The following is a 17,974-nucleotide window of genomic DNA, read 5'->3' on the forward strand; positions in this document are numbered from 1 at the left end:
CAAACTATATTCAAGGTAGATGAGTCTGGCCTGTTCTGGAAGACAGCGCCTAAAAGAAATTTTATCGCAAGTGAAGAGAAAACTTTTTCAGGTTTTAAAGCTGCCAAAGATCGATTGACAGTGATATTAAATAAAAAAAACCTCTCGTAGTTTATCACTCAGAAAATTCAAGAGCATTGAAAAATAAATCTATAGCTGGCTTTTCTGTCATTTGGAAGTCAAATCGCAAAGCTTGGATAATAGCTTCCCTTTTCAAAGATTGGTTTGGTCATTATTTCATACCTGAATCAGAACGTTATTGCCAATCTAAACAGATTTCAGCTAAAGTGATGCTCATAATCGACAAAGTACCAGGTCATCTCGCTGAAACTTTAACTAATTTTGACCCACGTGTAAAAGTTGCATTTTTGCCACTCAATACAGCCAATTTGCTTCAACCGATGAATTAAGGAGTCACAAACATATTCAAAGCTTATCATGCGAGACGATTATTTCCTCATCTACATAAAGCTATGAGACAAAACAACGAGCTCTCTGTTAAAGATTTTTGGAAATAATTCAATGTTTTATATGCGGTGAAAATCATCAGACAATCTTGAAATGAAGTTTAACAAAAAAACTGGAAAAATTGGGTCCTTTTTTTCCATCATTGAAGGTCTTGCAGAATCAGTGTCAGAGCCTGATGAAATTGGTAATGTGATCGAAGAAGTTGTCGATTTTGCCATGCAAATAAATTTAGAAGTGGATAGCGATGACTTTCAAGAACTGCTGGATTCCCAGAATCAGGAGTTGACAATTGATGAGCTCATAGAAATGCATGAGTAAGAGCAAGACATTGAAGAACTTGAGTCCTTAAGACCCAGTTCATCGAACCAGAAGATCGAATGATGGTTGGGAATTTGACAGAAGGCCTCAGTTTAACTGAAAAAGGGTTACAAATTTTAGATAATATAGACTCCAACAAAGAGCATATTTTCTTAACAAACAAGGAATGAGAATGTTATTAGCATGCTACGAATGCCATCAAATTTTAGATATATAGACAAAGAGCGTATTTTTTCAACAAAACAAGGAACAAAAAATTATTAGCATACTATGAGGAAATTTTGCAAGAGAAAAAATTCCTTAAGCAAGCAGACTACTTTGTTTGATTTTATGAAACCTTCTACATCAAAATAATTTTGATTTGCGATTTCGCATTTATGTTATCTATAATTTTATTAAACACTTTTTTTCCTAAATTATTATTTTCTTTCGTCTCCGGCCCCAATTAAAAGTAATTTATATGCGAAATTATACCCCGACGTAAGGAAACTCAACTTACGCGGTTATCACTCAATCTCTCCTATCGCGTAAGTTCGGAGTATTACTGTACAGACATTTCTCAGGGTAGTTTTCTCTTCAGAGAAAACGCTTTGCATTGCGTTGTGTTTAACGTTCATAGCAGTTTGAAATGTACCTACTGATTGCACTCTATAATGTTGTGAAGAGTTATACGATTACTTTTATGGAAAGTTCCAGGTCTCTGAAATGTTTCTTTTAATAAAGGGAATCGTATCAATCTATCATTGGACCTTTGTGCATTCAGTCTGTATCGAATCCGTACGCACGCAAAAATGTAAATGCAGAACAATGCAAATTTTATTGTTGCGTGCGTACGCTTTCGTAATAGACTGAATGCACAAGTCTGATAGTACATTATAAAATGCATTTTTATCGAAAGAAATAATTTCAGACCTCTGGAATTTTTTCCACAGAAATATTCGTAAGAGTATCACACAATACAAACAATAGTTACACTTCAAACCACTAAAAACGTTAACTACAACGCAAAATAAAGCGTATCTAAAGAGAAAGGTAATCCGATCTCACGCTGAACTCGCAACAATAGCAACAGCAGTTAACTAAACAACTGAGAGCAGATGCTTTCTCTTCGGACTTAAATAGTTTTCAGAAACCCGCGCGAGATATTTCTAGTACTTTCTGCTTCTCGAAATTACTGGAAAGCAATACGAAAGTGGAATTATAGTTACAGCAAACATAGTGGTCAATTACATTTATTCAATTTCAATACAAATTACCGAGATATCCATTTACTGAAAGTAAAAAGCATGTATTCTTACTTAAAGTATTCTTACTTTTCCGGCATAGCTTTCTCTTAAAATTATCTTGCGCTACATTGCACAGAAAAACACATCAGTTTTAATTATAATTCTAATAAAACTACCTATCTAAATGGAAAATTCGTAACATATTAAACCCAAAATACAGTAACGTACAAATAAATACAAATATTTACCTAAATTACGATATTATTTATGTTGCCCCAAAATATTCTTTTATTTATTTCATTATAGCAAAGCAATCGATGGATGCCTTCGTGAAGGGCTTTCTAAGGGAAATTTGTTCATGTACACGATACACATGGAGAAAACCACGAAAGCGGGCATGAAGTCAGCCCATTCGGCGGGATTTGAGCCTCAGACCGAACCACAAGTATTCAGCGACTTAACCGTTCAGCCGTTAGTGATCCAGCCGCAAAAAAAAAAAAAAAAAAAAAAAAAAAAAAATTATGAATATTATACATGTGATCATATTGAAAAAAAAAATTACGTAGCAAAATAAGCGTGGTATATATACTGGATGTCAAAATCCGCATCAAGCGTTTGTACACTACTGTTCCAGCTACATAAATTTCTAGAAAAAAATAATGTAGTAATAAAAGAATTAGCATCTGCACTAAAATCTTCATTAAGTTATATTATACTATGAGTAACATATTGGTAAATTCTTACGGAAACATTGTTTTATATAAAATAGACAGATTTAAAAAAAAGGATGAAAATTAATAATGTACTTACCTTTGTCAACATATCTAAGATATAAAATGTAAAATTTAAAAAAAAATTAATAATGTCGAAGTAAAATTTAAAAATTTTTCCAGTAATATAATTCCACTGTAATATTAAAGCGCTTACAAAACGAACATTATTTCTCTATTAAATATAAAATTTATTTACCTCTACACATGTATGTTCAAATCTAAGAACGAAGAACAAACAAAAGAGATAAGAGAGAAGATTAAATCTGCGAAGAAAAGTTTCTAAACACTTCTCATGAAGATTAATTCAGCAGTGGCTGAGGGGTTAAAGACTGCTACATACTGGTAATTTGTCCCACGTTCGGACATAGGGAAACGGGCAGTCTGCATAGTTTCCTTTTGTGGCTTTTTCCATGTGTCATTGAATACGCTACTTCCCTTTAAAACATCCTCCAGAAAGGAATCCTATCCCTTAGGCATATCATGTGATTTGCCATACCCAGATAACCAACTAATCATTTCACAAAAATTGCCGATGAATGAAAAAATTGGTTTTGCATTTAATATAATTTCTTTCAAAAAACGATTTAAATACTTCTTCTGATTCTCATTAATAACCAGATATAATATAATGAAAACTGATTGTATAGGTAGTTAGTTACATTACCTCTTGTCTATGATTATCGGAATTGTTAAAGATATGAAATAAAACGATCATATCCCGAGCTCCCAAATACTGTATCGAACGGTATCTGGGAAGCTATCTGATTTCCTACGCTATCATTGTCTTCGATTGATCATTGTCTTCGATTGATCATTGTCTTCGATTGATGACAATATTGAAATTAGGGAAAAGCAAAAATGTATATAGTGATGTCTATATATACACCGAAGACCCATTACATTATGACCACCCTCCTTCTATAACAATGGGCTCTCCCAGGAGTAAAACCACTGCGCGTACGCGGAGGATGTTGGAGTATATAAAACGGCTATGGATTGCGCTGATTTATCAGACTTCAACAAATGTCAAATCATTATGGCTCGGCGACTGGGAACATTAATTTCGAAAACGGTGCGTTTAGTGGGCTGTTTACGTGCAGATGTTGTGAGTGCATATCGAAAAAGACTATGGACGGTGAAACGACAAGTCGCCGGGCAGCAGTGTGTCGTCAACGGCGAATTTATTCCAGAGGAGAGCGGGGATTACTACGCCCCCTTGACCGAAGAGCTACAACAGCTGAAATTACCACCAGCTACAACAGTGGCGACCCAGGCAGTGTTTCTCAACGCACTGTGCATCTTACATTACAGCGTATGGGCTTACGCAGTCGGAAACCGAAGCACGTCCCTGCACTGACTGCAGGTCATCACCAGCTGCGTCTGCAGTGGGCCAAGAAACATCGGAATTGGACATCAGAAGAAGGAAAGAAAGTTGCATGGTCCGACGACTCACATTTTCTGGTCCATCACATTGACAGGCGTGTGTTAATACGCCGATTTCCAAACTAAACGCTAGCTCTCTGATGCACAGTTGGAAGGAGACAAGCCGGTGGTGGGGGTATTATGGTGTGGGCAATGTTTTCATGGAGTACATTAGGACCCATAATCCCCAAAGAACAATCCCTGACGTATGTGCGCTACGTGAACATCGTTGCACATCAGGTTCATCCATTCATGACAACAGGGGGCGGAGGGATAGTGTTTACCAAACAGGATAATGCACCATGTCATAAAGGTCGAATTGTCAGGGAGTGGTTTGAGGAACATTCCAGTGTTTTTCAAGTTATTTCTTAGCCTCCAAATTCATCTGACATTAATCCAATAGAGCATTTGTGGCCCCATCTGGAGAACCAAATTCGTGCAGCCACACTACCCCTCGCAATGTGCGGGAATTGCAGGACCAGCTGGAGAGCGCTTGGTACCAGATACCTCAGACTACGTATCAGCACATTGTGGAGTTGATGCCATAACGAGTGCTGGCATTTTTGAAGGCTAAATATGGTCCTCCATGTTATTAACAGGGTGGTCATAATGTAATGGCTCTTCGTGTATATACAGTACAAAATCCGAAATTCGTACGTCCAATATTCGGACTTCCGGACTACAGGTAATTTTTTAATTTTTTTTTTTTGTTTTTGAGATTGTATCTATTTATATACAAAATTTAGGAGTAGAGAATGTAATATTCCACTCAAGGAATCAACACCGTTGCCGATATTGATTGAAGTCGGAAGAGATTAAGTTCAGTTAGCGTAGCAAATTGCTCTCTTCCTTAACTAATTTGATACAGCGTATTACATTTTGCAGACAGTTATTATAATTGCTGTCTTATCTAAATCAAAGTTTCAGTTTTTGCTTATGTCGAAAAGACTTTCTAATTCAGGAGCTGAAACAGGATCGGAAAGCGAAAACCTTTTTGGTATTTCCCTTCTGTAACTGCCTTAGCGCAATTCTGGTTTAAGAAAATACGATTTCAAATTTAGGCAAAACAGCAACCTTATGTTTGGCGTAGATTTTGAACACAGGAGGCAAAATTTTCCAATTAATGTAATTTATGAAGCTAAGGGAAGAATTCCTAATAAATGGAAATGATATAACAGAAGTTTTCCATTGCAATGACAATGTCCCAATCGACTAACGGACGAGTGAGAATTTTTGACACGACAGTTATAGGACTTGAAATTGGAATTTTATAACTTGTAGAGTCATTATTTTTTTTAAAGCAGGAGATACTAAAAATATCTAGTACCCTAGCCGGGACTCGAACCCTGGACCTCGCGAAAATGCATCTTCTATGCATCCAATGACATCACGAAGATATGCGGAAAAAAGGGAGAAAATACCTTATAAAATGAACAAGAACTTATGTCCATCTAATAAAATTAAATTATCAGCATAAAAAACGTAACAACTTAAACAACTTACATTGAAGGAAATGTTTAACAAAGCACACAAATAAATTTTGAATCATTTTTTTTGGTATATTTTGATTCCCATAACGTCATAAATGCTATATTAAATCATAGCCAACTTATTTCTTCATGCCATCTTACTGAATTTCAACTGATGATCTAAAGTCTAGAATCGCCGAAGTTTCGATGATTTCGGATCTCGGACTTAAAAATAACTGTAAATAAATAAGTGTAATATACTGTTCTGTAAATAAATAACTAAATATATGTAACATTCTCTACTGTAAATATTGTATATATGTATATATATACAAACCTAGAGAGAGTTGTATATTTTTTATTAATACAATTGGGATTATTTATGTCTTGTTCTGTTCGTAATTAAATTTAGGAATATATAAGCAGTTACTTTCCTTCTTTACACATCACCAGCTGCAATCAGAATTTATTTGACAAAACTGGAAGTAACAAAACTTTACTGAACCTCATTTAAATACAGCTCAATGTCTGTTTTAACGGCAATGGAGAAGCTGAAATTTCTGTAATCATGATTCTTATTTATATTTGCGTTCGGTATAAACCCTTAATTTTCAAAATCTCTGAATTTTATAGGTGAACAGACTACTAGGTATTGGCTTGGAGAAATTAGTTTTGCTGGACAGTAAAAGTCTTCTGCTAAACAAGAGTCAATTAACTTCTGATTTAGAACAATGGCGAACTGGGGGTGGTCGATCTCATGATCAGATCGTGTTGGAATTCCGTGCTACTAAATGGTCTTTCATAGCTACTTCACCTGGAGCTCTACGATCCATTAGCACAGAGCTCTGGGAAGTAATGCAGGACTTGGATGCGCACTTCCTGGAAGATCATGTCATTGCGACGAAGGAAGACATCGATAACGGTGAGTTATATCCAAAGATGAGTAGTCTTTCTTTATATCTAATTTAATTTTAATACAATACGTTGCGACGAGAAGGAATTTAGATTTTCAATTTTAAGTGCTAGAGCCATGAATTATTACAGAAGTTAGCGATTTAAGTCCATATTTTATATATTTCTGTGTTCTTGAATTAAACTTTCACGAAAGTACAAAAATAATACTCTCTGCACTTACAAGCAATTTCCCTAGTAAAAAAAAAAAAAAGTGGGGGGAGAAATTAAATTACAATTACTTTCTTTTTTAGTGTAAGAGAATCTTTGTTTCACGAATAAAACGAATTTCTTGGAACCAGTTCACTCTTATCTTTAGAACAGCCGTGATGAAACGTGAGTTACATCATTAAAGTCGATGAAAGCTACGTGATGGGACGCGTAATGCTCTATTCCAGTACCTAGCATGATATGTGACTGGGGAGTAGGAAAATTACAGTTCCAGTAGATTCTGCAGCCTTGATCTGAGCATAATATCAACGGCCTAAATATGCGCTGTTATGTGCACAAAGATCGCAATTTCTCCCTCCTTCCGCTCGCTCTTGATTCTGAAGGGCATTTGAGAATTTTCTCTAATACATATTAGCACAAACTGATATTCAGAGAAACTAAGCAATTATATTTTGATGCTAAAATATAGTCATCTACAAAATTTTCCTAACAGCCGTACATTTGCTGGTTTAACATTGGTCGGACATTATGGCTTAACTTATCGGTTATTAACTAACTCATTAACGGCAGCTTTGCCCAGAGTGCACCACAGGATTGATACTATTATAATATGCCATAAATATTTTATTTCTATAGATGTTCATAAATTGTTATCCACAACTGCTTCTGGACTGAAGCGTCTTATTGAAAGACCCAACTGAACAAAATCCGCATAAAGCTATAAGTGAGGACAGCAATACCTCACAGAGTCCAGACAGTCGATTCCAAAAAATATCCTTAGCTCATTAGCGTTCGATTTGAAGCGCTTAGGTTACGTTGAGGGAATCGTACTCTTTGAAACTAAGCTGCTTTTCAATTAGAGCCATGCCTAGATATTTTTTCATATGAGCAACGAGGTAATGCAATCGAATCAGCTATTGCGCAGTTTGTGTTAAGCAAAAGTAACGATATTAAATCAAAATATCGTGATTCTTATAACATAAATATGCTGTAATTTTTATAATATTTGCTTAGCTTTATAAATTTAGAAGTATAATGCATGTCATAATTTATAAATTTTAAACAAAATTGTTAAAAAATGCGTTTTTGGCAAATAGTAAATAACACTGAAATAATATAAATGTATTCCACAGACTTTTCAAGCTTTTTCATCATTTAATTTTTATTACTTTTAAAAAAGCACAACTGATAATGATGTTTTTACTTAATTCATGCTCTATAGGAAATAGAACAGCCGTTTTTGAAGTTTTTCTTAACCTAAACAAAATTTTTGCATATTTGTTGTATTAGGTTACGTTCCATAAAACTTATTTTACCTTCAAGTTATAACTGACAAATTAAAAAAATTTTATTAGTACAGTTTTCAAATTCATCTAGGCCTGAACTACTCTGAATTTCTGAATCATCTGTAAGGTATATCCTAATTTTATAATAGTTATTTTTAAGTTAAAGCTCCTTTCCTGTCTCTTCTAGCTTCAACTTACAACTTTTAAAAATCGCTTTAAATGCCGATGAAAAGTAGAAAGTATTTAAGTCAAAGTTCACTGAATTCAACGGGGAGAATTAGATTTCCTGAATAGCGCACGTTTGACATTTGGCTACGTCTCTCCAAACTGTTACTACGTTCGGCCGTATTACGTGCCCTTAATAGCTGCGCTAGCTAATTTAATATTAGGGGCCAACTAGTTTAGAAATTGTGTTAGCTTCGGCTAAATCTCTTTAGTTAGTCATTAGTTAAGTTCTTATTTCTTACATTTTTAAGTTTAAGTCCAAGTGGATGCTTTGTTGTACGTCCTGAGAAAGGGACCATCTGTACAACTTTATTTTGAGCAATAAAAGGTAATTAACCCTTCTTGAGTTCATGTTTATATTTTTGGACTTAAGCGATTATTTTGTTAGTAGTTCACTAGGTCCCTCAATACTTAGTTAATAGAAATAAGTGAGGATTACCTACACATCCTTTAATGGTCTGATTTACTTCAGCCACCAGCGTTATTGCAACAATATAGCTTTTAAAAACCAGATATTTCTGATGAATCTTTTCTAATATTTCTTTAATTTGCACAGTTAAATGCTAAATTATAAGTAGTTTCTTTTTTAAATATCCAAATCCAGTGCCATTAAATTTTAGCCAGTTAGAATTTTAAGACTTGAACTCTTCTCATTGAATTTTTTATGGCTGCATTTAAACTGTAATATTAAAATAAATATCATTTCTTATATTTCTGCTACGAAATTTTTTGAAATTTTTTTTTCATGAACTAGTTATTAATAGTCTAAGCTTTTCTTTAAGAACTAGTTATTAATAGTCTAAGCTTTCTTTTTACCTTTCTTTTTCAATTCTCTTCAGATTCTGGTTATAAATTCTTCTTAAGGTTAAACTTTCACAAATTTGAAGAAAGTTTTCTGTCTTTTGCCCTTATATTTCTATTGCATTTATTTGTTTAATTTAATATCGCAAAGCCTACGAGGGGTTGTTTACCTAATGTAAGAATATTTTCGTGGAGGATGTTTTAAAGGAAAAGCCGTTTGCATTCACGCCAAATGAGAAAATTCATGAATTCTTTGGTAACATAAACTAATGAGATATAAGAAGACTAGAGAAATTATCCTGTGGTCTTATGATGCAGAAAAAGTTAGAAGAAGGAGGTAAATAACTCTTGATTCGATCACAAAGAGTTCACAGACGACCCCACTTGGGTTTACATAAGCCAACATGTTCGGCTTAACAAGTAATGTTGAACTTCAAATAAAATGTAATTAAATTAGTCTAACGGCTCACAGGATAATTTAAATGCGCAGGAAGGCTCTGGCTCATAGAAGTCGGCGGAACAAATCTAATGGCTAGAAGCACTTAACACCACAGAATCAAATCGCTATTAAGTCAAGGTAACAACGTGGCCTTTAAGTAGGCATAATACGCTCTAAAATCAACTTCGGAAACCTTCATTTGAATATATTCGCCCTGACTGATTTGCGTTTCTGACAAGAATGCGTGGGTGAAAAGAAGAGCGACAGGAAAGTTTTATTTTATTTTATAAAAAGGTGAGCAGTTGCCTATTCAGCATTGGCCACAACTCAGGCCAGAAATGGTGACCATTTTATTTTGGAAGCACCTAATAAGAAAGCCACCGTTTCCTCCTATGAAAGAGACGGACAGTTACAACCATGCCTTCTCCGGGATTAGAAGCCGGGCCCTTCGAACAGTAGGCTCCACTAACCACTATACCGCCAGAGCGGCGCGACAGGAAAGTTGCTTTAACTAAAAATTAATTGTCAAAATGAATAACTAATTCCTCACAAATTTATGAAAAATGTCCCTTTCACCCGAAGTGAAACTGGGTTCGAACTGTTAGTGTTCAACGGCCTTATCCATTCGGCCACTCAGGGAATAAAGTGTTTTATTGCACTTATATTCTGAGAACTTCATTTATAAGTGAGTATTACTGACACTTTTTGATAACGTATTTTTACATTTCTCTTTTGATAAAAACGTTACTAAAGAAAAGCTTATTTTAATTTTTACCACAGTCACATTTTCAGAGTAGTGTTTTATATTAGCAACACTTACGCTATTAAAGGTATTTTCTGGGAGCGGGAGGCTTTCCAGTATTGATAAAAATCCGTGTTTTGTGATCTGTAATAATGTCAATTATTTAAATTACCCGGAAAGGTTTATATTACTTTTTCATAAAAAAATTCAAAATATTAATTCTTTTTTTATTTCTTTCATCTTAAAAGAAAACTCGAGAAAATATAAGTCACGTTTTACCTTATCTCTTTGCAATCTAGTCTTGACAGAAAATTAAATTTAGGTATGCATTCGCTTAATAGTCTTGCAGTAAGTGGGTTATTCTATCAAAAACAGCAAGTGAAATCAGTTGTACAATTCTGAGGAAATTTAAATATAAATATAACAAAGTAAAATTTCGAACTGTTCATCTCATTTAATGGCGAACTTAGTAGTTCAAAATGGAACAGTTGGCCTTTTTTGAAATAGGAGCATTACGGTGATAATAATATTGCATTTACTTACAATGTTGTTTTCTCTGTTGGTGCCATTCCAAAGCATGTTTGTGCGTAATGTCTGTTGAAATGACCGGCTTGCTTTCCAAGTGGACTTCAGAAAGTTTGACAGAATGCGGCGAAACTGAACCAATCTAAATTCAAATGGGATTTCTTGTAGTGGTGTAAGGATCTTAAGTTTTACTAACGTTTATTTTATTTTAAATCTTTACTATCACTTCTTATTTTCTACTTCCGGCCAGAATTATAAGCGTGAAGGTATTTATGCAAAGTTTGTCTGGCGAACGCCAAGTATTTAAGTTGTGGCTTTTTTGCCAAGCGAGAGAGAGGAAGCAGTGAGTCGAAACAGGCCGCTTACCTTAGAAGTTACGCAGTTGCTTGTTGCCTTCCAGGCCAGAGGTTTTAATCCTCTTGATAAATTTTAAACGTATTGTAGTGTTCACAGTTCTCTGTACTACATACGCTTCCTGTTAATATAAGGCCAATCTTCCACGTTTATTATTCTAAAGTTAAATTAGAGTTTAGTTTTATTTTCATATTTTTACGTTTTGACCCCAAGTAGCGGGTCGGTGTATTCCGAAGTACGGAAGTCATTGTAAATAGAGAAAAATAAAGGGTTTTGTATACCCTTCTTGTGTATCCTGTTTACTTCCCACAGTTTTGAACATAGCTTTAGTAAGCTCTCTGTTCCGAGTCAGGTCCTTGCATGTTCCCGAAGAAGGTTAGAAGGAACATTGAACCTGATAGTGAACTTGGATACAGGCGCTCAGTGTTCCTGTGTGGCAGAAGATTTTTTTAGGAAGTATTTTCGCAAATACCGCATATATAATTCGGATAATACGACAGTGTTAGCTGCGCAAGGAGAAAGATGTAAGTGCATAGGTAAAGTACCTCTGTATATCCGTATCAAGGACGAACAAGTAAAGGTGATGTTTTTTATAGTAAAGAATCTGCAAACACATTTAATCTTAGGAATAGATTTTCTTTCAGACGCACAAGCAACACTGGATTTTAATGAAGCGTCCCTTAAGCTGACAATGAAACCAGTTCTTGCAGAAAAGGCTGAACCGCCGATGTTAAAACTTGACCACCTCCCTAATGACGAGCAAGGAAGAATCCGACAAATGGTAAGTGAATTTGCTTCGTTATTTAGTGATATTCCAGGATTTACTCAGGTTACTAACCATAGTATTGACACCGGAGATGCAATGCCAGTTCGCCAAAAACCATACCGGTATGATAAGAATAAGGAAAAAATTATAGAATGGCATATCACCGATATCCTACGTAAAAAGATCATAACGCCCATCTCAAGTAGTTATGCTAGCCCGGTGGTTTTATGTAAGAAAAATAATGACTATCCTTTGACGCATCCAAAAAGGTGGAGATTCGCTATTGATCACCGTAAATTAAACTCCATAACTAAATATCCGGTATATCCGTTACCGATCATAGAAGAAATTCTAAGGAACATGAAATCAACCAAATTTATGACGACTTTAGACTTAACGACTGGTTATTTTCAAATAGGGGTTAGGCCTGAGGACGTGCCTAAGACTGCTTTTATAACCAAGTCTGGCACTTATGCATTTTTGCGTATGCCGTTTGGCCTTTCAGGGGCCCCAGCAACATTTCAGCGATGCATGGACATTGTGTTAAGACCTGTTCTTGGAAAGTCCACATTTATCTATTTAGACGATATCATTATTACTAGTGATAATCTCGACCAACATGTACAGGATTTAAGACAGGTGTTTTCTTTATTAAATGAGGCCGGTCTAAAAGTTAATGTCGAAAAGTGCAAATTTGCAGCCCCTGAATTAAAATATTTAGGTTACAAAATATCTCAAAAAGGAATCGAGACAGACGAATCAAAAATAATCGCTGTACAAAAGTATCCGACTCCAAACACGACAGAAGTTTCCCAGTTCCGCCAAGACCAGCTGCCATCAAACGGCCAAGACCACAAGCAGAGGAGAAAAAGAAGGTATTCAAGGGTGACCGAACTGGTGAAAAAAGGAAGCTTCCAGAGGAAGGCACTGAAGGGCGAGCCCGTACAAGAAGGAGGATAAATCAAACTACTATCTGCAATACCTTTAAGGACTGGGCCCAGAAAAGGATGTCCGAATATCACAAAGATAAGTAAAATTTTATGTTACTTTGCAAACTTAAGTTAATCTTTCATTCTTACTGCAAGTGGCAGATTTCAAGAAGTTTTACCTCATGCGAGGTCTACCTTTATCGCCAAAAGGGCGAGAAATGAGTTGTTACCGATTTTGGTATTATGTTTTTCAATTACTCGCGCGTAAAACTAAAGTTGATGTATAATAGCGTTCTGTAAAGACTTAAATATTGTAAAAAGTTATTGTATAAATTTTATTTAAATCATTCTAGCAAGAAAGAAGTTTTAGTCTGAAAGACTTTTTGAAATGTAGTATTTCAATGTAGAAAGAATTGGCACTTGCTTTGAAAAGAATAGAAGTTAACAATATACTACTAATGTATGTTTTCAAATGTGTAAAATTAACGGCATGTTGATATGTTCTTATATACATGTGAACTGTTATTTTAAATGTTAAGAAATACCGTGATATGGTAAAAGTAAATGTTAAAATTTTTTTTATTCGTGTGACTGTAAACAGATTAAATCATGGTGAATATGTGTTAAAGGTTGAATGATGTAGTTAGGCTCTCTGACGCTACACTTTAGAGTTAGACACTTTCAGAATAGTACCTCAGGGTTTAGAGTTGAAATTAGGGTGTGTTAAGAGGTCTTGTTATGTTGAATTTTAACACGTTAGTGTTTTGATTGTAGGAGGAAGTGTGGAACACGTAGACAGAAACACATTCGTGTTTGGTGTTCTTTTACAACACATGTCAGAGAGCACGGGGAGAGATAATTAAAATAGTCATGAATGAAATAAGAATGTTAAGTGAAATATAATTATACATGTTACTTGCCATTTCATTGTGTAACATTTCATTAAACTAGTTTTCCTTCCAGATCTCTGGAAGGAACCAGATTTGAATAAGAGCTCCTGTTTGGATGCAGTACAGATGAAAAAAAATTGTGTATCCTGGGAGCTGCTATTGTAAAAAACAAATTTCTTTCTTTTAAATTTTTAGTTTCTAGCGAAAAATATTTGTAAAAGATTGGCCTCGCGTTAGATTCTAGAGCTAAAAGTTTTCAACAAGGTCGTTTTAGACCTCAGTTTCAAACTAATTAACTCTGGCGGGAAGTATGTAAGGATCTTAAGTTTTACTAACGTTTATTTTATTTTAAATCTTTACTATCACTTCTTATTTTCTACTTCCGGCCAGAATTATAAGCGTGAAGGTATTTATGCAAAGTTTGTCTGGCGAACGCACGCTTCCTGTTAATATAAGGCCAATCTTCCACGTTTATTATTCTAAAGTTAAATTAGAGTTTAGTTTTATTTTTATACTTTTACGTTTTGACCCCAAGTAGCGGGTCGGTGTATTCCGAAGTACGGAAGTCATTGTAAATAGAGAAAAATAAAGGGTTTTGTATACCCTTCTTGTGAATCCTGTTTACTTCCCACAGTTTTGAACATAGCTTTAGTAAGCTCTGTGTTCCGAGTCAGGTCCTTGCATGTTCCCGAAGAAGGTTAGAAGGAACATTGAACCTGATAGTGGAAACTAGAGTTAAAACTAGGATTTAGATTAATGGGATACAATAGAAAAACAATATTCCCATCGGAAAGATATTTCCTGGGCAAGCTTGGTCTGGCAAGCTCCATTACCATACCTAGGCAAACTCGAAGACCAAAAATGTAAATCAACGTTAAACGCTTGCTCCAACAATAAAGTTTAAAAACTGTATACACACTACTATGGAACCGCAGGACTTCTAAGAATAAATTATTGTGTAAGAATAATTTTTATCTTCTAAGAATAAATAAATTCTTCTTCTTATGAATAAATACTAATGCTTCTGTTAGTTCAGCTGCTTCACTTATAATAAAAATCTTTCTCGTTTCTTGGAGTGAACGAAAACTGTGCAGTGAAAAATGTTTCTTAAAGAAGATTTATTGCAAAAATGTAATACATTAAATCACTTTATTTATACTTAAATAATTTTACTGCTTATTACATCGACACGAAGTTATATCATACGGTAATGGAGAGAAGCGATTCTCACCAAGAAAATGACTTCGATGACAGCACCGAGAGTGAAAGGCATACCAAGAATGAAATGCTTCTAAATTATCAAAACTGGAGCCAACAAAGTTTTATTACTTTAAGCGTATTTCGAAACTATGCTTCTTGATGTGTTTCAAAGTTTATCGTTCCGTTTTTAAAAGCGTTCCTAACGTTTCATTGATATAAATTAACCCTTGGAGTATTTAAAAGAAAAATTTGCAAAGTCTATTCTGTGGGAAAGAAATTAATCTCTAGTAGAAAAAACGGAACTTGATCGAACCTATGGTGAACGAGATATATATATTTTCATAAAAATTCAAAGAATTGCAAAGCTTGTACGTTATATGAATGCAAGATGATTCGAAATACTAAGGAGTTGTTTTCATCCAGAGAATTTGGAAGCAAAATAAAAGACAAACCCAACTCAGATGAGTAGATTGCTTTAAGAAAGCATAGGGTCCTGAAAATCAAAATCTGAAGGCCGATGGCCAGGAGTATATCAAACTAGAATAGAAATCTAGAGCCCAGGCTGTTGCGCGACTGTGAAGTAATTTATAATAAACATAGTTTACATTGCATCCAACTGGTAATTTTTATGAATCTTGCGTTTATTATTAAAAGTAATAAAAGATGTCTCTAATGCTCTCATTGCAAATACTGCCATAGTACACTGCCTTCGAAAAGTTAAGCAACTAGCAATTTCGTTGACAATATCCAGGAGAGTCTGTCAATGTCCAGGAGAAGTAGTTTTGCCGATTCTTTTAGCTAGCGGGCGTTCCTATGGATGGAAATGGGAAAGTCACAAGCTGATGCAAGCCGTGTCAGTGTCTCTCGTAGTATGATCCACCGACTATGGAATCAGTTTGAATTTGAGGCTTCTGTGTCTAGAAGAAATGTTCCAAGCAGATCAAGAGTTACAACACCTGCAAGAGACCGTTGTTAGCTCTTTCAGCATGAAGGAGAAACAACATTACTGTGCCTCAGCTCATGGAAGATCATTTAGTGGCAACAGGAACAAGAATCTCGGCACAACAGAATGCAGACGCTTACACAATACATGTCCGTATGCAAATGACTAGTTCTTTGTGTCCCCTTGACCCTACGACACAGGGGTGCCTGTTTATGTTGGGCAAGATAACACGTCTCCTGGACGAGCCAACAATAGGCGTCTGTACTCTTCACAGACGAATCCAGGGTCACACTGGATTCATGTTATCAGCTGATCTGAAGGGAACAACGCGCCAGGTACAACCAATCCCACATTGTGAAAAGCCACAGTTACAGAGGTGGTGGATTTGGTATCTTTCTCAGTGATCACACTGACCTGCATGTGTTTCATGGGGGAACTTCAACCAGTGTGAGATATCGAGATGAGATTCTAGATAAATATGTCCGCCCATATGCCACTGCTATTGGGCCTGGATTTCTTTTGACGGACGACAAAGCGCGACAAATCTCGGGTTGCTGAAGAATATGTTGAAGGTCATGGTATGGAGCTGATGGAATGGCCAGCTCAATCCCCAGACCTGAATCCGTCGCTTCCGGCAATGTATTTCAGCTAGGGGTGAACACATTCCTTATTAGAAACCATTTTTGTAATGTTACCACCATATTTTTTCCTCAAAAGTCTGTGATGTACTGTTTCTCCAACACTGGATTTCTCTGCCGTGATTGCAATGTTTTTGTTGTAATTCATGTTTGTGTAGAACTTTAGAAACATTCTATGCCGCATTCATTAAAGAATTGTTTAGTGACACATTTTCTCTAAATTTCTTGTTTTTATGTTGCTTCATTCTCAAATTAGACACAAAAAACATGTTGTTCCTTAACTTTTGGAGGGCAGTGTATATTCGTCTGCGTGCCATCTGATAACAGTTTTATAATTTTAAAAATTTCTGCTCAGAGAATCATCTTTATAATGTGAGACCTTAACTAAGACACACATTTGTCCCTCTGTTTCAAACCCTAATGGAAATGTATTCTTTCTGACATAATACAATCATCTGGGCTAGCTGATTATAAAGGCGTTATAATCACTAAGCTGTTTTTTTTTTTTTTTTTTAGTTTGATTTCAGTGACGAATTTGGTTGTTTCCTCCACATCGTTTTAATGGCACCAGTGGCATGATTGTGAGTAATAGGCAGAGCTTTGAAAAGAGGGAGACAAGTAAGGCACCTGCTTCTGATAAACAACTAGAAAAAATATGCCAGATTATCTACAAAAGTATAGAAATTTTGATTAACTTTAAACTTTGAAACACAACAAAAAAGTTATAAAAATATCATACTTAAAGTAATAAAATTTTATTAGCACTATTTACGATAAATTAAAAGCATTACGTTCTTGATATTGCTTTCATTTGTGGTTGCCGACTGCACGATTTCTATTGCTCATTTTTCTGGGTCAGGATGACGCTGTAGTGAAAGTTAACTGTTTGTCTGACTCCAAATAACGATACTTGGGTACTCGATAACGCATTCTTTATTCAAGATGAGCAGCTTTCCTTATACAGATGGAAAACAAATACAACCGGATGAAACAGCAGTTACTTAGACATCATGGAGGTTCCTCCGCAGAAGCAAACACGGAAGAAGAAGCACTTGGTACAGAATCATGACCCATTTTTCTAAAATCTATACGAGGCGCGCTGCGCATACTCGCGCTGTGGTAAGCCGGCATTGTATTAGCATAATTTCCGCAACAGGCGCCTCTTAATTTACGTTTTTCGTAGCATAGTATCAACAGAACGTTCAAGCAGTGAAATTATTTAAATGTGAATTAGCTTATTTATTTTGTTACTTTTTTTCAATCAGATTTTTTCCAATACACATTTTAATTTCGTTTTATCCAAGAAAGGAGTAAGAAAAACCTTTAGTGCAATTTCCAAATCCCGTTGAACTTCAGACTTGTTCAACTTTCCCATATTCTAAGGAACTGAACTTGGAAC

The 17,974-nt window shown here is 35.3% G+C and overlaps 1 protein-coding gene across 4 annotated transcripts in view; it reads left to right on the forward strand.

Moving 5' to 3' along the window:
- The window catches only part of LOC118198674 (1-phosphatidylinositol 4,5-bisphosphate phosphodiesterase epsilon-1-like), a 482,557-nt gene that overhangs the window by 339,535 nt on the left and 125,048 nt on the right, over positions 1-17,974 (forward strand). For all 4 annotated transcript variants that reach the window (XM_085809195.1, XM_085809194.1, XM_085809193.1 and 1 more), the window contains one exon: positions 6,349-6,637. In XM_085809195.1, coding sequence (XP_085665321.1) covers positions 6,349-6,637 — 289 coding nt within the window. The remainder of the gene's footprint in view (positions 1-6,348; positions 6,638-17,974) is intronic.

This window comes from Stegodyphus dumicola, chromosome X2 (genome assembly GCF_044657685.1).
Source record: "Stegodyphus dumicola isolate Sdum_Otavi_A_Nest chromosome X2, ASM4465768v1".
NCBI classification, from domain to species: Eukaryota; Metazoa; Arthropoda; class Arachnida; order Araneae; family Eresidae; genus Stegodyphus; species Stegodyphus dumicola.